We start from the raw sequence: 23162 nt of genomic DNA on the forward strand, positions 1-23162 counted from the left end.
TTCCACACAACGGAAATATGGAATTCTTTTCCCCAAAAGGCTATGGATGCTATGTCAGTTGAAATTTAAAACTCAGATTGACAGATTTTTATTAGCAAGAAATCAAGGGATATGGATCAAGGGATCAAAGGCAAGTATATGGCATTGAGTGATAGATCAGCCATGCATGATCTAACTGAATGGCGGAATAGGCTTGGTGGGCTAATTGGCCTAATCATGATCCTTTGTTCCACCTTAAAAGGCATCCATTTGTGAAGTTCTTTCGGGCCTTTCTTACATTAAAATGTTGCCGATATTGATGAATTGTGATCCAGGACAAAGCAGCCCACTTGATAGGCATCTCATCCATCACCTTAAACATTCACTCTCTCCACCAGAGACGCACAGTGGCAGCAGTATGTACCATATACAAGATGCACTGCAGCATCTTACCACACCTTCTCCAACTGCACCTTCCAAATCCGTGACCTCTTCCACCTAGAAGGGCAAGGGCAGCAGATACCTGGGAACATCATCATCTGCAAATTCCCCTCCAAGCCACACACCATCCTGACTTGGAAATATATCCCCATTCCTTCACTGTTACTGGATCAAAATCCTGGAACTCCCTCCCTAACTGTACTGTGGGCGTACCCACACCAGGCGGACTGCAGCGGTTCAAGAAGGCAGTTCACCACCACCTTCCCAAGGGCAATTAGGAATGGGCAACAAATGCTGGCCTTGCCAGCAATGTCCACATCCCATGAAACAAATTTTTAAAATTTATCAAATGATGTAAGGGTTCAGAGAAGACCAAAGATGTTTTCATGAAGTTTGGTTTTATATAAATTGTAAGGAAAAATTCATAAAACTAGGCTTCATTACACTTGTTTTGAAGCAATAGGAGCAGGAGTGGCCTGTTCAGCCCTTCGAGCCTGCTCTGCCATTCAATAAGCTCTACTTCAACTCCACCTTCCTGCACTATCCCCACATCCCTTGATCCACTTGGTATCCAAAAATCTAGTGATCTCTGTCTTGAATATATGCAACAACTGAGGATCCACAGTCCTCGGGGGTACAGAATTCCAAAAGTTCACAACCCTTTGCGTGAAGAAATTTCTCCTCAACTCAGTTCTCAATGGCCAACTCCTTATTGAGACTGTGACCCCGGGTTCCAGACTCTCTAGCTAGAAGAAACATCTTCCTGGCATCTACCCTGTCAAACCCTTTAAGAATTATATATGTTTCAAAGAGATCACCTCTCGGGAACATAGGACTAGTCTACTCAATCTCTCGTCATAGGACAATACCCTAATCCCAAGAATCAGTCTAGTGAATCTTCTTTGTGCTCCCTTAAAGACAAGTATAATTGTTTTTTTTTTAATGGGTGAAGTCATGATTCTGGTATCCGATGCTGATAAGTGTACATAAGGAAAGCAAGAGCAGGTTATCTGACTTGCAGCGAGCCCAGAATTTTGAAGCAGTCTCTTCCAAATAATTAGTCTGCCTCATCCCTCCAACCATGCTGTAGAGTACTTAGGAACACAAGAACTAGGAGGAGTAGGTAATTCAGCCCCTCGAGCCTGCTCTGCCATTCAATACAATCATGGCTGATCTCATCTTGGCCTCAACTCCACTTTCCTGCCCATTCTCAATAACCCTTCAACCCATTACTAATTAAAAATCTGTCTCTCCTCCTTAAATTTACTCAATGTCCCAGCATCCACCGACTCATGACTCTGAGAGAAGTAATTTCTCCTCGTCTGTTTTAAATCTTCTACCCCTTATCCTAAAACTATGACCTCTCTTTCTAGATTGCCCCACCAGAGGAAACATCCTCTCTATGTCTACTTTGTCAATCCCCTTAATCATCTTATATACCTCAATTAGATCTCCTCTCATTCTTCTAAACTCTAGGGAGTAAAGCCTAAACTGCTCAATCTCCCTTCATAAGACAAACCCCTCATCTCTGGAATCAATTTAGTGAACCTCCTCTGAACTGCCTCCAATGCAACTACATCCCTCAAGTAAGGGGACCAAAACTGTACGCAATACTCCAGGTGCGGTCTCACTAATGCCTTGTACGGTTGCAGCAACACTTCCCTGCTTTTATACTCTATTCCTTTAGCAATAAATGCCAAAATTCCATTTGCCTTCCTTATTACCTGCTGCACCTGCACACCAGTTTTCTGCAATTCATGCACGTGGACACCCAGATCCCTCTGCACCGAAGCACTCTGAAGTTTCTCTCCATTTAGATAATAATTTGCCTTTCTATTCTTCCAACCAAAATGGATAACCTTACACATATCCACATTAAACTCAATCTGCCAAATTTTGGCCCATTCACCTAACCTATCCATATCCATTTGTAAATTTCTTATTTCTTTATTGCAACTTACTGTCCCATCTATTTTAGTGACATCTGCAAGTTTGGCTATAGTACCTTCTATCCCTGCATCCAAGTTATTAATATAGACTGTAAATAGTTGGAGCCCAAGGACCGAACCCTGTGGCACCTCACTAGTTACATCTTGCCAACCAGAAAAGGACCCATTTATCCCGACACTCTGTTTTCTGTTGGTTAGCCAATCCTCTAGCCAAGCTAATAAATTGCCCCTAAACCCATGTGAACTTACCTTGTGTATTAACCTTTTGTGTGGCACCTTATCAAATGCCTTCTGGAAGTCCAGATATACTACATCTATAGGATCCCCATTATCCACTTTACTTGATACATCTTCAAAGAACTCTAGCAAATTAGTCAAACATGATTTACCCTTCATAAAACCATGCTGACTCTGATGGATTGCGTTTTAACTTTATTTTTTTTATTTTATTTTTTTTATTTAGAGATACAGCACTGAAACAGGCCCTTCGGCCCACCGAGTCTGTGCCAACCAACAACCACCCATTTATACTAACCCTACAGTAATCCCATATTCCCTATCACCTCCCTACACTAGGGGCAATTTACAACGGCCAATTTACCTATCACCTGCAAGTCTTTGGATGTGGGAGGAAACTGGAGCACCCGGCGAAAACCCACGCAGACACAGGGAGAACTTGCAAACTCCGCACAGGCAGTACCCAGAATCGAACCCGGGTCCCTGGAGCTGTGAGGCTGCGGTGCTAACCACTGCGCTGCCAACTTTCTAAATGTCCTGTTATTACTTCCTTAATAATGGATTCTAACAAGTTCCCAACAACAGATGTTAAACTAACTGGTCTATAGTTTCCTACTTTCTCCCTCCCTCCCTTTTTGAATAAGGGCATTATTATTAGCATTTTTCCAATCCACTGGAACCTTCCCCACATTCAGGGAATTTTGTAATATTATAACCAATGGATCCACTATCTCCACTGCCACTTCCTTTAAGACCCTAGGATGTAGGCCGTCAGGCCCTGGGGACTTGTCTGCCTTCAATCCCAATAGTTTGCTCAGTACTTTTTTTCCTAGTGATGATGGTTGTTCTAAGTTCCTCCCTTTCTATAACCTCTGCATTACCTGGTACTATTGGGATGGTACTAGTGTCCTCCACCATGAAAACTTGAGGCAAAATACTGATTTAGTGCCTCCGCCATTTCTGTGTTCCCCACTATTAACTCCCCAGTCACTTCCTCCAAGGGATCAACATTCATTTTAGCTACTCTCTTCCCTTTTATATACTTCGAAGCTTTTGCTATCCATTTTCATATTTTGCACTGGTTTTCTTTCATAATTTACCTTTGCTCTTATTACTTTTTTAGTAACCCTTTGTTGATCTTTAAAAGTTTCCCAATCTTCCAGCCTGCCACTGGCCTTTGCAATATGGTATGCCTTCGTTTTTGTCTTTATGTTATCCTTAACTTCCTTGCTTAGCCATTGATGTTTTTTGCCCCTCTTACAATCTTTCTTCCCCTCTGGAATATATTTTAGTTGGGAGGATTTGATTATCTCCTTAAACATCTGCCACTGCTCATCAACTGTCCTACCTTTTAGTCTTCCTGCCCAGTCCACTAGGACTAAATCTGTCCTCATGCCTATGTAACTACATTTGTTTAACTCCAGAACACTAGTGTGGGACTCCAGTTTCACACCCTCAAACTGAATTTGAAATTCTAGCATGCTATGATCACTCTTCCCTAGAGGATCCTTAATTATGAGATCATTAATTAATTCCACCTTATTACATAATACCAAATCTAGAATAGCCTGCTCCCTGGTTGGTTCCACAACATGTTGCTCCAAAAAACAATCTCTAATACATCCAATGAACTCTCCCTCTAGGCTACCCTTGCCAATTTGATTAATCCAATCTATACGCATAATAAAATCACCCATGATTATTGCCATACCTTTCTTAATGGGCAGGAAATGATTTAGAGATGAGTAGAAAATAGAATAGAAAGAATATACTCTTTGTACTTCAAATTCTCCGATTAATTCAATTTTTAAGCACTAAATTTCCACTGTGTTTTATTTACATTGCTCAATTCAAGTTATTGGATAATTCAAAAATCTTTAGCAGAAAAAGACTTCAAATCATCAGGAGCGATTGTACTCCACAGAATAAAATGCATTGCTGGCACTAGAAACAGCCACCCAGCCAAAGCTGAATACTTGAAATGTAGGAATTAGCAGATATCCTGGAGTTTGCTTGTTTCTTTTGAGGATCATGAATATTTATGCAGGTCATTTCTCACGGAAGATTAAACAGATAGGGTAGATTCCATTATAAAGTAGATTGCAGATGGTCTGTGGAAAGATCAGCCTTGATGGGCCAAATGGCCTATTCTTCTTCAACCACTCAACAACCTGGAAGTCTGACGCCATTATTCAATATGTTAAATAAAGTGTTCCTTTTGCTGCTAGAAGCAGCAATTAATTTTTTTAAAATCCAGACTTGATTTTTTTCCTGATAGTCCTTCATGTATGCACTTTGTATGTATTAACAGTCTTAACCTTCATTTTCAGAATAGACATCAATTGTTCATCAGCAAAATACTTATCTGACTCTTACTTTACTACTCTTCAATTTGATACTAATGTTTAGCTACAGCTGCTGGGAATGTAAACTTTATTTTGGGCCATCTGTTTCACTCCAATATTGTAGCTGGATTTTACTTTAAAAAGCTGATAACATTTGAGGTAGAATCTATTCAAATAGCTCATAGGGAACATGTTAAGTCCACCCATTTTTGCGGAGGGAGAAGAGAAAGAAAATCAAGACTACTACTTTAGTTTTAAAATGCTGTAATCAAAGGACACACAGGGAGTTTTTCCCGAATATATACTAACTGAACTCTCATGGTATTGTTCATGGGTAGTTCAGGGACTAAAACATGGTTATAATTTTAGATAAGTCTCTAGATTGGTATCTACTTGGCTCTCCTGGTTCTCATAAGAAAACCGCTCTTGATTATCTCAAGAACAACTAAAATAGCAAGTATTGATCGGGTTTCTTTCTTTCTTTCTACAATTTGAGAAATTTCATAAAACACTAATAAATCACAAGTGAATAAAGTGTAACAACTGGAGTGCAATAGTGTACATTGAAATTTGGAAGTGCACAATTAGGCACAGCATTGATATCATTAAACAGAAGCCCAGTCTGTCAGCTCACATGGACATTGCACTATCTGAAGAGACATGAGTTTTCCTAGTATCCTAGCCAACATCCATTTCTCAACCAACATCACCAAAAATAGATCAACTTTTCATTCATTTTGTTGCTGTTTCTAGGACATTGCTCTGTACAAATCAGTTTCAATGTTTCCCTATATAACAATAACTACACTTATTTCATTTTTCTGAAGTGTTTAGAGATATTTGAAATGAAATAGTGTGTTATAGAATGCAAGTTTTCTTGCTGGGACACCTTTAACATTATGAAACTTGTGGCAATTAGTGTGTGAATTTAAAAGCAGCTACAAATTTCTGATATAAAAATATGGGTCTACATTCAATTATTCCCTTGGTGAACATTTGTTTTAGGACTTGTGCAACATCTTACAGTTCCTGCTATTTAATTCTAAAGATTCCACCTAGAAAAGATGGATTTTGGAAAGGCTACTGGTAATTCTAGATTTTGTAGGCTGAAATATGTATTATTCATTAAAGTAATAGCCATTGCATCAGGCCTCATTTCTTAGTAGAAAACTCAATTACGTAGGTGTGTTTTAACACACCAAAACCAAGTTAAGTGTTAGCATCAGATCATGTTCGAACTTTAATTTTCTGTAGACAAGTAACAATGCAACCTGTACCTGCTGCACTGGTGCCATAAAGTACATGCAGTTACTTAAATTGTAGAATCAGCTGTCCTCTTCATTGCATTTAGTGCATTATATTATTGCTTCAAATAAATAGCGGTCAGTCGGTTATATTATGTCCCATGTATTATTCAGATTATTTGTTTCCATGTTTGATCTAGGCATCATAGGCATAATAAGTCTATTGTGACTCTGCAGCCTAACTGAACATTTCAGTGATGTTAAACATGCCAGGTGTGTTAATCAGGAATGTTCAATTTGAAATAATTTTAACTGATGATTAAGTTTATTATGTACTCTTCCATCAGGTTTTGCATATTCAAAGCAATTTTAGTTATAGATTTGGCAAGAATGATTGCAAGATTAAATTCAAAATCATTTGATATTACAATAAGCTCCATTATCAAATATTCATAAAGCAAACTATTCACTTGTATGTCTCCATCTCTTATCCAAATTTTCAGAATTTCAGTATTCCAATGTACTTATAAATGGAAACGATCTTGTGCTAGGCTTCAGGAAAAACACATAGAATGTAGAGGTAGACCATAAAGTGCAACAAAAGCTGCAAATAAACTACAAGAACAGTTGCTGTATACTTAGCATGATAAATTCAATTATCTACTCAAGTCAAAACTTAAAATACATTAAATACATAGCAAACAATAGCTACTTACCTCCAGATATGGTAGCCCAGCAATGGCATATTGAGACCCAGGGTAAGCCACTCTGTTGCACAGAGGAACATGACACAGAAGAAGGCATGGATAAGATACTCGGGAAGTACAAGCTGAAAAGAAAACTTAAAATGAGTATGTTTTACTATACTTGCGTTCACTTTCATACCATGGCAAAAAAAATTATCCTATTGGAAATAATTTTTATATAGGTATTCCATAGTACCAATGTTTCAGTCATCAAAGCAATAGACATTTTTATCAGGATTTACAGAGTACAAAAGGATAAGTTCTCAAAAGTTCCACATGTGGTACTCTAACACTCTTTTACCTCTGGAGACTTGGGTGCAAATCCAGCCAGTCTAATGGAATGTAAGTTTCCTTTGTCTGCTGGCTCTAAGAGTTCCAAGTAAAAATTTGAACAGTCTCAATCCAGTTCCTAATGGATGCCAGCCTATAATACTAACCATAATCCAGCACCAATCAGCACCAATTTAGCAGTCTCAAAAATTACAGGAAGTAGAGGAACTTTACTCTGCCTCTATTCCATGCTAAACGTTCCATGTAAAATATGTCATTCACCAACAGTGCTGGGGAAGTAAATTGGATCACATCTAATGCAGACAAAAAAAACTGCACGGAATCGAAGGACAATAAACAAAACTCAACTATAAATGTAAAAATTAACTCAAAAATATTCTGAAACATTTACATGTCCTGGCCAAGTTGTACATCTAATGAGAGGCAGGCATGTCAGAACAATGGGAACAGCACATGGAGCAGAATAGTTCCAACAAAATCTCATTCAAATTACATAGCTGTTACAAAGCAGAAAAAGGTACAGCAGTTTGGAGTAATGCAAGATTATGTAGCAGCCACAAAACATGCAAGTCTATGGCAAATTTTGTTCATTTCTTAAATAGTTAAGACATATGTAGTCTTTAATATTGCAACTTGTTCTTCATGAACTTTAATCCTTAGAGCACTAGGTCTCATCCAGACACAACTGTGATACAAACAAAACAATTTGTTGGGTGATCCCACTTTAAATTTGACACTAGTTCAAAAAAACCATTTCAAGAGCTGGCTGGCCTGCAATCATGTCAATCTTCAAACTTCTAACACTCAATTGGCAGGATTTGTAAACTCAGGAACAAAAGATCAAGTGCTTCAAGTTTGGTTTTAAAAACAGAAAAAGTTCTAAAGGTAAAACTAATATAAAAATAGAGGATGGAACACAGAAAACTGGGAAAGTGAAGAAGTGTTTAGAATTTTGTTTTTGAAATGCAGAATACTTTTTTCTCCTTCAAATATTTGGAGGTGAATTTTGTACTCATCAACATGAAAGAGTCAATGCCTTCATGTGGAAGGAATATTTTTGCAATTTTGTCTCCCAATTTTAATATCAAGCATTCCTAAGTCAAGTACAGTAGACCAGATAAAGAGCAAAGTTCCCTTTACTCTGCCCAATAGAATGCTTTAGCCTCTACCCAGCGTAGCAACATTAGTGCACCTGTGTTAATCATTCCACTTTTCTCAGTCACCTTTATTAGAGTACCCAAGTATAATTGCCAAGTTACCAAAGTTTTTTTGCTGCGGGGTCACATTCAATAGGAACTGTTAAGATTGCCTTAGCAGAACAATACACATCACATGAGAATGTTCTGTATTATTGCCCTGCACGCATACTCGCAGAGCAGTCTTTAACCTTCATGATAGAGAGTCTGTAGTGTAGACCAATGAAGGTTGCAACTGCCAGAATGAAATGGTTACTTCCAAACACTCCAACCTTTTTTCTAAATTTGTTTTGAGGGACAGCATGGTACAGTGGAATTTTGAATAGATGCCACAGTGGAAAGACACCTCCAAACCAGAATAATGGAACTAGCAGATAATATAGGTTCCACTGTATGGAAAGCAGAGTGCAATGATAAACACTATTTTCTTCAATATTTCAAACAGTGAAAGTTTGGTTCAGGGCACAGAACATAAATTAGTGAAGTTTCTTCCCATCTATTTTTGGGATGTGGGGTCACTGGTAAGGTGGTATTTACGACCCATCCATATTGCTGAGGGCATTATGAGTTAGTTACATAGTGTGGGAGTGGAGACACCTGTCGGCTAGAAGAGGGGATAGAGAAGGCAATTTCTCTTCCCTGAAGGACAGTGATGAATCACTTGAATTTTTAAACCTACAATCTGGAAGATTGCCTGGTCATTTTTCTGTGCCAGCTCACAAATTACCAGATTTATTGAATTAAATTTCACAACTTACGATGACAGGATTTAATTGTTCATTCCTGGACCAAACGTATACTACCATACCCAATTTGCATTCGTTAGAAAGTATATTGAAAAGGTCAAATGATATTTTTAATCTTATGCAAATAGTTTAAGTAATATTTTGCAGAAAGTTTGTTGAAAGCTTCTGCTACTTTCCCAAATACCCATTGGTCTCGTTTTGTACTTGTTTCCCACCGTGCTGCTACGATCAATTGAAGTCAGCTCAGCATCACCTTCTCATAGGCACTTAGGGATGGACAATACATGTTAGCCTTGTCGGCAACACCCACACCCCATGAATGAATTCAAAAAATGTATTAAATCTACGTTATATTTTTTTATTTCATATTCTCCTCAGATTCAGCATCAACCACATGCATAAGGGACCCTCACTCCATACAAACAATTGTAGGCTTTTAGCAGCCCAATATCTAGGTAACAAAAGCAAGCCTAGGGTTTGAGCAAAAACCCAAGTCACTTCAGCATGCACAGGATGCCAAAAATCAAATTTGAAAAGGCAAAACAATAATATTAAGTACAAATTTCACAGCATAGCAAGTCACAGAGCACAGTATCTACTTCTGCCCTGTTTCAATTACAAGACTAAATGGAGCTATTTACTATCAGGAAATCTAATGGTTCAACAATATCACAACAATATCCCACTGCTAGATACAAGTTTGGTTTAAATAAGTTTATTTTAACCTTTGTGTCATTTTTGCTACTTTTCCAACTGTTTTCCAACTAGCAGGGGTGGCACAGCCTGTGCTGCAACCAGTTTGTGTCAGGATGGTGTTACGACCGGGCAAGGAAGGGGTCTCAGGCTCCCCTCTTGCCCCTTTCCTGGTTTAACTTTTAAAATACAGTGATTTTAGCTTACCCCTCAATGAGTCCTTTGCTCCCTGCACTCTAATTGTAACTGCAAATGAACCAGACAGGTTTTCTTAGGTTTAAACAAGAAAGATTAAAGTTTATTAGCCTTACCACTCTAACTCGGTTAAAAATTACTAAAATACGTGACGCAACCATTCTAGCATGCACACGAGATAAAAACACGCATACAAATAGATACAGAAGGGAAGAAAAAATTGGGGGGGGTGGTGGGTGTTGAAGTAGAATTGGCAATAAATAGAATTCGGTTACTGGATGGTCATATCCTTGATACAATGTCCTCAACTGAAGTTACGGTCTTGACGTTCTCCCTGAGGCCCAGTGCACAATTTCCAACTTGCTTCTCTGGTACAAGACTGAAGAAGTGCTTTGTCTTGAGGCTTAAGCTGCAACTGTGGTCCCTGGGACTTTGCTTGAGAGAGAGAGAGAGCGGAGATTTTCCTCCTTGGTTCTCAACTTGCAGTCTGTTACCTTTTTGTGAGGCACAATTCTAACCGTCCACATTCTGGCCAGCAGGTTAAGTCACGAGACCCTCTCTGTTTGAAATAGCAACTTCTTGGAGGGTTGCTGGACTTCAGAGTCTTCCAGACACGCGGGGCAGGGGTGGGGGGGGGGGGCAGTAGAGTTTTGTCTCTTACAATGGCTCTCAATGTCTTTTAATCTGCACTATTGGCAAAACCCATCTCGCTAATTGAATCTGGGAGCACCCCCATTGTCTCTCTATGTAACTGTCTCTCAGAATGCAAATATGCAACCATATTTTCAGCTGGTTTGCTCTGTTGGTTTTTTTCAAAAAGTTATGTTCAATGTCCAGTAAAAAAAAAGTTCAAGTAGTATTCCATATGACGAAATTAATATGTTTCCATTTGGCAGGTGTGATTTCCGTCACCTCCACCTCTTGCTGAATGAAATGCGTCATTAGGGAAGCATTTCATTATACATTAGAAGGAAGCGAAAATACAGGAAAGCACACATGCATTTCTCTCATTCATTCTCATTCATTCAGAATTCTTAAAATGGTTTCAGCCTGTCTTTCCTTTGTAGCAGTGGTGCTTTAAACTGCCCCTTTTCCCTTGAGGTGGGTCTGAGATAGTTATGTGTTGCTCAAGGGATTTAAAGTTTCTTCACGATCAGCCTGCAATGCGTTGGGAATGGGCATCCCAAAAGAATCATAGAAAGTTTAAAACACAGAAAGAGGCCACTTGGCCCATCATATCTGTGTCGGCCGAAAAATGAAACACCCATTCTAATCCCACCTTCCAGCATTTGGTGCGTAGCCCTGCAGATGACGTCACTTGAGGTGCATATCCAGACTGCTTTTGAATCAGTTGAGAGTTTCTGCCTCAACTACCCTTTCAAGCAGTGATTGTTGAGGAGGTGTGAGGTTTGCACATTTCCATGATTGTCTAGGGTGCCTTTGTTCCTGTTGGGGTCTGCAGGGGGATGGTTAGATTTAATTAGCTCTGGGTTGGAGCTCTGATCAGGAGAGTCAGCAGTGGGTGGATTCACTCTGATCTCACTTTCAGTGCTCTTGTGAGTCATGAAAGTGCTGTTCACTTCAGGGCATTGTTGGTTCCCTTTTCTCCCAACTGTGGGGAGGAGGGAGGATTCTTTGCTAATCTTCCCTTTGTCCTCTGGGACACTCCTGCTTGTAGGTATTTGTCCATATTCTACTGCACTCCCCTGCGGCGCTTCGACTAGGTAAGGCATCACCCTCAGTTTCTCTGCCCTCTTGAGGACTTTCTTTGTCTCTGCAGGTTTCTGTAAATGCTGTTAGCAACCCTGGTGCGGTGCTTCGGTTGTCTGCATTTACATTGGAGGATGTGGGGTCTCATTTTTCCAACATTTCGGGGTTGGCTGACCGGACAGTAGGAGCTTTCATTTGGGAATCCTCCCGTACCTCTTTTAACCTGTCCTCTTTGTCCCTGTTTCCCTTTTCCTCTCTAAGTTTTTGCCAGTCCTGTGCCTATCTGTCTCCTTTTGTTCCCGGCAGTGGTCCCTCACAATTCACCAGCCCTCTGCTGGAGGATTTCCCAAAAGCACAGGAGTTAGGGGTGCAGATTTCACTGCAGTTTGAGGTTTCCCCTCAACCCCGCACATGTAGCAACTCCGACAGTACTCCACCACATCTTTGTGGAGTTTTGGCCAGTCAAATTGCTGTCTTATGCGGGCTTTGGTTTTCCATATACCGACATGTACAGCCACTGTAATCTCATGGGCCATTCTTAATATTTCCCTCCAGTAGTTCTGCGACACCACTAACTGGTAAACCACTGTCCACTCTTTGTTCTCAGTTCTGTGAGGAGAACTCCATTTCCTCATCAGTACCTCATTCTTTAAATAGTAGCAATCAGGGACTCCCTCTGATTCAATTTTAGTCTGGGCAGTCTGTGCTAACTTTCTCAATACTGGGTCAGTTCACGGAGCCTCAGTGAGGGAAGATCCATTTAATCCATTCCCTGGGCCCTCTAACTTTCCAAAGAAAATTTCAGACAGACCACATGGTCATCTGTCTGCAGTGCCAATTCGGTCTCCACTGGGCGAGTTGATTTGGTCATGGCCCAATTCACTACACATGCAGGGGAACTGCCACTGTCCTGTCTCTCTTTCACTACTGGAGAAGCTACCACGTTCACCCCCGCCAGATCATTACCCAGGAAGTCAACCCATCCACAGGCAAACTAGGGACAACCCCTATGGTCACCGGTCCCGAAACTAGGTCGCACTCCAAGTGCACCCGGTGTAAAAGTACAGGCATACACTGCCCTCCAATACCATTCACCACCATTGTGGTATTTACTGCACTCTCTGGGGGAAAGGTCATGCCTTTTCCCAGTAAAAGGGATCTGATGGCCCCTGTATCCCTGAGCATTACTATGGGTTTGCTTGCTCCACTCAAGCGGTATGGGGTTACTCTCCCTTTGGATACAAAATCCTGATAACCTTCAGGGATCCTATTAAATTTTCCTGCACCCACAGCAGTATGTTTCCTGGGTCTTATTGCTGCTACAGTTAAAACCAGTCTGCTCGGCTGTGCTTTCCATCAGGGTCCCTTCTGCTGCACTGAGCGGGTGCGTCCTGATTAACCCTACAGGCTTTCCCCATAGTTTCCAGCAGTCAGCTCTTAGATGACCTGCCTTATTACAATGGAAGCACACAGGTGTCCAGGTCTCACTCCTACTTTCAGCACTGTCTCTTTTGGCTTAAGGAGGGCCCCCTGTGTATCCTGCTTTTCTCTCTCTCCCAGGACTTCTTGGGCTCCTGTCATCTTCCCACTTTTTGTCCTTTTCGGGTTTGTGGGGTGACTAGGAAAGGTTTTCCCCTGGGGAACCGACTGTATATTAGAGCAAACTCATCAGTCAGAACTGTGGCTTGCCTCGCTCTATATACTTTTTGTTCTGTCACATGGGTCATTATGGAGAGAGGGAGAGTATTTTTAAATTCCTCTAGTAAAATCACTTCTCTGAGGTTTTCATAGGTGGGCTATACTTTAAGAGTCCTCAACCACTGGTCAAAAGCCAGCTGCTTACTTCTCTCAAATTCCAAGTAAGTTTGATCAGCTTGTTTCCGGAGGTGTCGGAACTTCTGGCGGTAGGCCTCCGGTACTACCTCATATGCCCCGAGGATAGCATTTTTTGTCAGTTCATAATTTGATGAACTCACATCTGGCAACAGGGAATAAAACTCATGGGCTTTTCCTGTTAGCTTACTTTGTAGCAGTAGTGTCGAGCTCTCGGCTGGCCATTTTAACTGTCTAGCAAGTTTTTCAAAGGTTACAAAAAAAATGTGTCCACGTCTCCCTCATTGAATTTTGGAATCAATTGGGAAAATTTTAAAAACTCAGCACACAGCCCCGCACTACTTCTATTCTCCATGCTTTCACTGGGGTTACTCTGTCGCCGCCTAGCTAACTCAAGCCGCCTCAACTCCCTTTCCTTCTGGAAGGTTCTTCCTCTCTTTCCTGTCTTTCTCTCTCTCCCCCTTTCCCTGTCTTCTAATTCAAGATTTCTCTGTCCAATTGTATCTTTGCCAATATTACCCTGTTTGACTCGAATTCTGGCCCTGCCTCCGATTCTTAGGAGTCTCAGGAGTTCCGATTTCCTAGCTTTGGCATGGAAAGTGATTCCACACTGCTCAGCCATATTTCCCCAACTCCTCCACAGACAGTGACTTTAACTTATCCTAAGTTACTTCACCCAGGCTTGGGTAGTTACTGGCTTTGGTCACGGACATGTTAGTATTCTAGCACACACAACCACAAGAAAAACTGTATATTGAAGCCTTTTCTCTTTATGATTGGAATCAATTTGATTTCCCACTTCCAATTTCTCGTTTGTCTGCGGGTCCAAACCGGACGCTAGCCCCCAAATTTCTCTCATGACTGGGTGAGGAAGGGGTCTCAGGCTCCCCTCTTGCCCCTTTCCTGGTTTGGCTGTTACAAGTTTTAACTTTTAAAGCACAGTAATTTTAGCTTACCCCCTCAATGAGTCCTTTGCTCCTTGCACTCTAATTGTAACTGCAAATGAACCAGACAGATTTTCTTAGCTTTAAACAAGAAAGATGTAGGTTTATTAGCCTTATCACTTTAACAGGGTTAAAATTGACTAAAATACACGACGCAACCAAGCTTGCATGTACACAAGATAAATACAAACATACAAATAGATACAGAGAGGAAGAAAGAATTGGGGGGGGGGGGTGGTGTTGAAGTAGAGTCGGCAATAAATAGAATTCGGTAACTGGATGGTCATGTCCTTGATACAACGTCCTCAACTGAAGTTAGGATCTTGGAGTTCTTGCTGGGGCCCAGTACACAATTTCCAACTTGCTTCTCTGGTACCAGAAGACTGAAGAGGTGCTCCTTCTTGAGACTTAAGCTGTTACCGTGGGTCCCTGGGACTTTGCTTGAGAGAGAGAGCGTGCAGAGACCTTCCTCCTTGGTTCTGAACTTGCAGTCTGTTACCTTCCTGCGAGGCACAATTCAAACAGTCCCCAGTCTGGCCAACAGGTAAGTCATGTGACTCTGTTTGAAATAGCAACTTCTTGGAGGGTTGCTGGACTTCATAGTCTTCCAGAGACATATCAGAACCGCTGTCGTGGAAGGTTGCATCACCAGAGCAGATGCACAGAGACAGAAAAACTGGGAGAATGAAATAGAGTCCTTACAGGAGGCAGGATGTGAAGAAGTGTAGTCGAGGTAGCTGTGGGAGTCGGTGGACTTATAATGAATATTAGTATACAGAAATTTATACGTTTCCATTTAACAGGTGTGATTGGTGTCACACTGGGGATCCAATTTTTGTAGACTTTGAAAATTCATCATCCACCCCATCACCGTCTCTCCAGTTCTACAATGTGTCACCGCTGAGTATCAGCTAATGAAGCAGGACAACCCTTGCTATCTCCCCTTCTACTGTGTGTGATCAACAGAAACAGGCTGGGGTTCGTTTCTTTAGAAAAAAAGACAACCACTGGACGCCTCAAAGCGCTTTACAGCAAATAACATGCTTTTGAAGTGTAGTCACTATTGTAATGTAGGAAACGCAGCAGCCAATTTGTGCACAATAAGCTCCCACAAACATCAATGTGATAATGATCAAATAACCCGATTTGTAATGTTGATTGAGGGAGAAATATTGGTCAGAACATCACGGAGAACTCCTTTGCTTTTCTTCAAAATAGTGCCATAGGATAGGTCCGCCTGAGAGGGCAGAAAGCGCCTCTGTTTAACATCTCATCCAAACGACGACACCCCTGACAGTGAAGCACTCCCTCACTTCTGCACCGATGTCAGCCTTGATATTTATGCTCAGGTCCTGGAGTGGGACTTGAACCCAGAATCTTATGACTCAGAAGCAAGAGTGCTACCAAATGAACCACAGGTGACACAGAAGGTTGAGGGGTGTCCTGATAGCAATATTTAAAATAGTGAATGGGTCTGATAGGGTAGACATAGAGATGATGTTTCTGCTTGTGGCAGAGACCAAAATTAGGGGCCCTAAACATAATATAGTAACAAATCCAATAAAGAATTCAGGAGAAACTTCTATATCCAGTGAGTGCCGAGACTGTGGAACATGCTGCCACATAGTGCAGTTGAGACGGATAGCTTAGTTGCATTTAAGATAAGAACAAGGGAAAAGGAATAGAAGGATATGCACTGGGAGGAAACCTGTGTGTAGTATAAACACCAAATGGCCTATTTCGGTGCTCAAAATTCTATACAACTCAATCAAATACTGCACAAAATTCCAAATCCATGTCAAATACCTGTCTCTAAATAAAAAGGCAGTGGTTCAGTCAGTAAATGCACTACATAGCAGGACACTGTAAAACAGACCAGTAAGCTCTCCCAGGATCAATCCCTGAACTATTTTGTTTATATTTCTTAGTCGAGGTAACAGCAAGTGTACTACAACATGCTTGAGAGACAAAGAAAAATGGTAAATTTAAACCATCCTGGAAGTTCATAAAAAACACCATATGATGTCGGGCTCAGCTATAATGACATCAACTATCAAACCCATCAATGCTGATGGTACACACACACACACATGAATAACTACTTTGAACGAGGTACTGAAATGAACAACCTCCAACCATGAAACTGAAACTCAGTCACTTTCTTCAGGCAGGAAAGTACTGAAGAAAAAAAATTGAATGGAAAAATAGAAACATACCTTCCGGTATCTGTACTATACATTTTTCCCAAAGTGACAGGTTGAATTTTTTTTAATTCATTTTCAGAATGTGGACATTACTGGCAAGGAACAATTTATTGCCCATCCCTAGTTGCCCCAAGGTAGCTGTTTGATATATCTGAGGGGCTTGCTTAGGCACTTCAGAGGGCAGTTAAAGGGCAAACCTGTTGGTGTGGGACTGGAGTCCATGCAGGTCAGACCAGGTAAGCACAGCAGTGAACTAGTTAGCTTTTATGACATTCTGACAGCCCCATGGTCACTCAAACGGCAACGCTGAGATTTGAACTCACAAATAGCACAGATTACAAATTCTCATGGATTCCAATTAGGAAGACCGGGCTTGAACAGATCATAGGTGATCCTAGCACCTGAGCTTCTTATGGAAGAAAACTTCACCAAAAGATCCCTTTCCCATTTATTCAAGCACAATTCCTTGACTACAGATAGTCTGTATCCAGTGAACTGAATACCCTTCATTGCTTGATGAGCAGCAGAAATGTAAGTTGAGGTTCAACTTTGATTAAAGGAAAAAGTTGGTGGAAAATCTAAAAAATTTTTTTAAAACTGCTAGATAGTACTCCAAAAATCATTATTCAAATGTACAATCCTGAAATGTTAAATAGCTGTGCTGGATACATATCTCAATTAAAGTGCTTTAAAAAACTGTTTCATACATATTTACAGCAGTAAGAATTCTGCTCGAAGATGTGCAGCAATGTGCAACAGTGCATTAGCAAATGGCGCACGGCGAAATGGTTTCAACATTGTAGGTAGTTATGAGTTCAGCTTTAAGTGATACATAGTCAGTCACAGAAAATTCCAATTACTTTCCCCCACTTAACTTAATACGTTAAATCTCATGACTCTGTGTTGCGACAAATTTACAATTACATTTTGACAAGAATTCCATTGAAAAATTCCATTTCTAATCTACACCAATGATTTGGAATCAGAAACTCAATACAAACTGGTGAAATTTTCATATCAAACTAAGAGGGCAGTGGATTTAGATAAGGGAGCTTGGAAATTATGAAATGTGTTGGACAAATTATCTAACTGGACAGGATGATGGCAGATGAAATTTAATGCAGTTAAGGGTTCTTTAATATTCATTCATGGGATGTGGGCATCGCTGGCTAGCCCAGCATTTATTGCCCATCCCTAATTGCCCTTGAGATGGTAGTGGTGAGCAGCCTTCTTGAACCGCGCAGTCCTTGGAGTGTACGTACACCCACAGTGCTGTTAGGAAGGGAGTTCCAGGATCTTGACTCAGCGACAGTGAAGGATGGCGATATAGTTCCAAGTCAGGGTGGTGTGTGGCTTGGAGGGGAACTGCAGGTTCCCATGCATCTGCAGCCCTTGTCCTTCTAGGTGGTAGAAGCCATGGGTTTGGAGCTGCTGTCAAAGGAGCCTTGGTGAGTTGCTGCAGTGCATTTTGTAGATGGTACACACTGCTGCCACTGTGAGTCGGTGGTGAAAGGAGTGAATGGTTAACGTGGTGGATGGGGTGCTAATCAAGTGGCCTGCTTTTTCCTGGATGCTGTCAAGCTTCTTAAATGTTGTTGGAGCTGCACTCATCCAGGCAAGTGGAGAGTATTCCATCACACTCCTGATTTGTGCCATGTAGATGGTTGACAGGTATTGGGGAGACAGGAGGTGAGTTACCGCCAGAGTTTCCAGCCTCTGACCTGCTCTTGTAGCCACAGCATTTATGTGGTTGGCCCAGTTCAGTTTCTGGTCAACAGTAACCCACAGGATGTTGATAGTGGGGGATTCAGCAAAGGTAATGCCAATGAACGTCAAGGGCAGATGGTTAGATTCTCTCTTGTTTGAGATGGTCATTGCCTGGCACTTGTGTGGCACGAATGTTGCTTGCCACTTATCAGCCCAAGCCTGAATGTTGTCCAGGTCTTGCTGCATCTGGATACAGACTGCTTCAGTATCTGAGGGGTCACAAATGATGAACATTGTTCATTGCTGGTTGCACATCCTCATTTCTAACCTTATGATGGAGGAAGGTCACTGATGAAGCAGCTGAAGATAGTTGGGCCTGGGACACTACTTTGAGGAACTCCTGCAGTGATGTCCTGGGACCAGAGATGATTAACCTCCAACAACCACAACCCTCTTCCTTTGTGTTTTGTATGACTCCAACCAGTGGAGCGCTCCCCACCCCCACCAATTCCCATTGACTCCAGTTTTGCTAGGGCTCCTTGATGCCATACTCGGTCAAATCCTGCCTTACTGTCAAGGGCAGTCAATCTCACCTCTCAAGTTCAGCTCTTTTGTCCATCTTTGGACCAAGGCTGTAATATGTGTCAAGAGCTGAGTGGCCCTGGCAGAACCCAAACTGAGCAAGTTATTGCTGAGCAAGTGCCGCTTAATAATACCTTCACTGCTTTACTGATGATCGAGAGTAAACGGATAGGACAGTAATTGGCCAGGTTGTATTTGTTCTGCTTTTTGTGGACAGGCATTAACTGGGCAATTTTCCACATTGCCAGGTAAACGCCAGTGTTGTAACTGTACTGGAACAGCTTGGTTAGGGGTATGGCTAGTTCTGGAGCACAAGTCATCAGTACTATCGCGGGAATGTTGTCAAGGCCCAGACCCTTTGCAATATCCAGTACCTTCAGCCATTTCTTGATATCACGTGAAGTGAATCGGATTGGCTGAAGACTGGCATCTGAGATGCTGGGGACCTCAGAAGGAGGCCAAGATAGATTATCCATTCGGCACTTCTGGCTGAAGATGGATGCAATTGCTTCAGCCTTGTCTTTTGCACTGATGTGCTGGGCTCCCGCATCATTGAGGATGGGAATATTTTTGGAGCCTCCGGTTAGTTGTTTAATTGTCCATCACCATACATGACTGGACGTGGCAGGACTGCAGAGCTTAGATCTGATCCGTTGGTTGTGGGATTGTTTAGTCCTGTCTATCGCATGCCACACAGGGGAAGCAGCATGAAAGTCGTCCTCATTTTGAGGTATGCCTGGTGCTGTTCATGGCCTACTGCACTCTTCATTGAACCAGGGTTGGTCTGCTGGCTTGATAGTAATGGTACAGTGGGGGATATGCCAGGACATGAGGTTGCAGATTGTGGTTGAATACAATTCTGCTGCTGATGGCCCACAGCGCTTCATGGACGCCCAGTTTTGAGTTGCTGGATCTGTTCGAAATCTAACCCATTTAACAGGGTAGTGCCACACAACACGATGGTGGGCATCCTCTTTGTTTTGGCACAGATGTTAGTAAGGAGGCCTTTGGTCGATAGGGCTGGTTTTATTCCATTGTCATTTCCAGTGCCTAGGTCGATGCCAGGTGGTCAGTCCGGTTTCATTCCTTTTTTTAAGACTGCGTAGCAGTTTGATACAGCTCAGTGGCTTGCTAGGCCATTTCAGAGGGCATTTAAGAGTTAACCACATTGCTGTGGTCTGGAGTTACATGTAGGCCAGACCAGTCGATGACAGCAAATTCCTTCCTTAAAGGACATTTGTGTCTCAGATGGGTTTTTACAACAATTGAGAATGGTTTCATGGTCACCGTTAGTCTAGCTTTTAATTCCAGATTAATTTAATGCCCCCAGAGCATTAGCCTCTAGCCCAGTGATATCACCACTACCCCACCACCTCCCAGTATGAATGCAAGTCTTATTTCACTGCACATAGGAAGGAAAAATACACATGCTCCTCAGATGCTGGTGAAATAGAAAAGGATGAGGTTGATAAAGGTGTCTTAGTGGACTCAACGGTCAATAAATCCAACCAATGCATAGCAGCAATCAACAATGCTAACAGAATGTGAATTACATTGCTGGGACAAAAGAGTACAAATCAGAGGAAGTCATGCTTGAACTTTGTAGTGCTCTGATTACACCACACCTAGGGTGCAAGTTCCAGTTCTAGACTCAAACACATGGTAGATGTTCAAGCACTAGAGGCAGAAAAACCACAAAGCTGATTCCTAGTGTTTGAATTATGAAGACTGAACAAACTTGCACCTATCTACTTTGAAAGGTGGTATAGGGGTAATCTTCTAGACGTAAACAAGATATTAAATGGCATGGAGGTGGTTTATCTGAAAAATGATTTCAATCTAAACTGTAAGAGCAGGGGAGAGGACATAGGCTTAAAACTTGTTAAAGAGCAAATTTAGATCACAGAATAGAAGGAATGAACCTCCAGTTAGAGTCAGGGAGACAAAAACTCATGAATCGTGAAACTCATGAAACTCAGACCCGCCACATCTGGGGGTGGGGGGTACTTGGTCTTTCTGGGTGGATGAATGACCGCCAATTGGCCTCCAGCATTCATAATCTTATGATCTTGTGAACAAGAGTTTCAGCCAACAAATTACAAATTAAAAGATTGACATTTTGCTAGTCCATACGATTAAAAAATACATGTAAGGCAGTTCCATAAATAATGTGCCTGCTCAATGTATTTTTACATTTCTTGAAAGACTGCCCACCAAATATCTCAATATTAAGATGAATATTGATCACCAACAATAATTCCACTGTATGCACAAGAATGGGTTATATGTTTGATGATGTCGGGCTGGGTCATTTACAATAGTCTTTCAGTTAGCGGTATCTTCAGCATTTTAATTTGTGCGTCTTTAATACTTCTATTGGATTTGTTTTACTGTTCAAATTTACAACAATTCAGCTTCTAACTTAAGTTAATTTGATAGGTTTAACTCATACTGCATTTATCAATTTCAAAATGTATTCATGTTACATAGTTCCAAATTATTCACTTATGTACAAGTAGCCCAAGTCGGAACAGCATACAAATTAAATTTTAAATGTAACAACCCATACTGCATTAATTTATTTCATTACAGTAATAAAACAATAATTTTTGCAAATAAGTGAACAAATTTTGATTTTACCCTTACATATCGTCAATTATGACCTGAAAGACGTTCACATATGACCCCAAGAAAAAGGTTTTAAAATGAAAGGCATTTTAACTAGAAATTAGTACAAACCTTTAATGCCATTTTGACTCTTTTAATCTTTTTGACCTTTACAACTGTCTTTGTGCCGAAAAAATGACAAAAGCAGATTGAAAGAATGTTAGTACGACAGCTGACAAGATCACTGCAGATTAACAACAGTCAGAATACAAAGGTGAAGCAAGCGTGAATCAATAGACTCAAAGAAAAACAGTTCCCTAGACAGAGAAAACGGAACGTTTAGATAAAAAGCAAAATAAACTGTTTATAAATATTCAAAATCAGCTCACATTAACTTACAGGATTGAGTGTATTACATTGGTCTATAGGATTCTTGTAGTCAGTCTTCAATTCGTCAAATGCTATAATCTGGAAAAGAGTATCAACAGTATAACAATTACGTCTTCCCTCATATTTGCAATTTCAGAAACGGTTGGGTGATCTACACTATTCAACCAAATAAAGGTGCATACAATATAAACCTTTATTATGACTGCATTTGTTGACAACGCAAGCGTTGTCAGGAATCACTTTGTATTATTATACTACTCTTTTTGATAAGGTTTTCAAATACAAAAATACAAGTTGCATCCCCGTTGTATGCATCAAAAAATTGCAATAAGCTAGCCTTATATTTAGCAAAACCGGCGATACGGTTCTGAATGAATCAGGATATTGAAGTTTATTTGCATTGGCTTTGGCAACAAACATCACACACCATGGTCTGAATATTCCCAAAATTTACTGAGAAAGTGGAAAATGGGTGCCTTGTTTGGGAAGTTGTGGGACATGCTCCCTCCCTCGGGCCTGACAACAGCCGTAAACAGTTAGGACCAGCCGGCAAATCAACCGTCAGCAGCTTCTCCTCCCACATTTAGCCAAAAGAAATCACGTTTTCAAAAGAACGGTCCATTATAAAATGCACAGATATAAAAAGAGAATAATCTGATACTCACATGCCAAATGGCAAAAAAGATGAGTGCGGCTGTGAGAAGCAGCGCCAGCATATAACAAAAGGCCGCGAAAGTAAACGCCATCTTGGATCCGGGCAGCCAGGCAGCCAGCCAACGTGCTGACGTCAGTACGCCAAGACGCAGATGCCTTTCTCCCCATCCCAAAAGCAAAATACTACAGATGCTGGAAACCTGAAATAAAAACGCAAAATGCATGGAAATACTCAGCAGGTCTGGCAGCATCTGTGGAGAGAGCAACAGAGTTAACTTTTCAAGTCGATGACCTCTCATCAGCTTTCTCGCTAGCTGGCCCCCAGTTTGCTGAGGACTCAAAATTCTTTCCTGATAAGCCCCTCATCACTAGCAAAATGACAAGGTTGCATGTCGCACATCACTTGGTGCTTGTCCCTGATAGCAACAACATATATTTAAATAGCACCTTTAAAGTAATAAAAAGCCCC

General features: G+C 41.2%; 1 protein-coding gene across 1 annotated transcript in view; it reads right to left on the minus strand.

Moving 5' to 3' along the window:
* Positions 1-22830, minus strand: part of cnih1 (cornichon family member 1) — a 28520-nt gene extending 5690 nt beyond the window's left edge. The window contains exons 1-3 of the mRNA XM_068039164.1: positions 22705-22830; positions 22049-22117; positions 6912-7024 (exon numbers count right to left, since the gene is read on the minus strand). Coding sequence (XP_067895265.1) covers positions 6912-7024; positions 22049-22117; positions 22705-22785 — 263 coding nt within the window. The 5' untranslated portion in view covers positions 22786-22830. The remainder of the gene's footprint in view (positions 1-6911; positions 7025-22048; positions 22118-22704) is intronic.
* Between the last annotated feature and the right edge of the window lie 332 nt (positions 22831-23162).

The sequence above is a fragment of the Heterodontus francisci genome, chromosome 9 (assembly GCF_036365525.1).
Source record: "Heterodontus francisci isolate sHetFra1 chromosome 9, sHetFra1.hap1, whole genome shotgun sequence".
NCBI lineage: Eukaryota > Metazoa > Chordata > Chondrichthyes > Heterodontiformes > Heterodontidae > Heterodontus > Heterodontus francisci.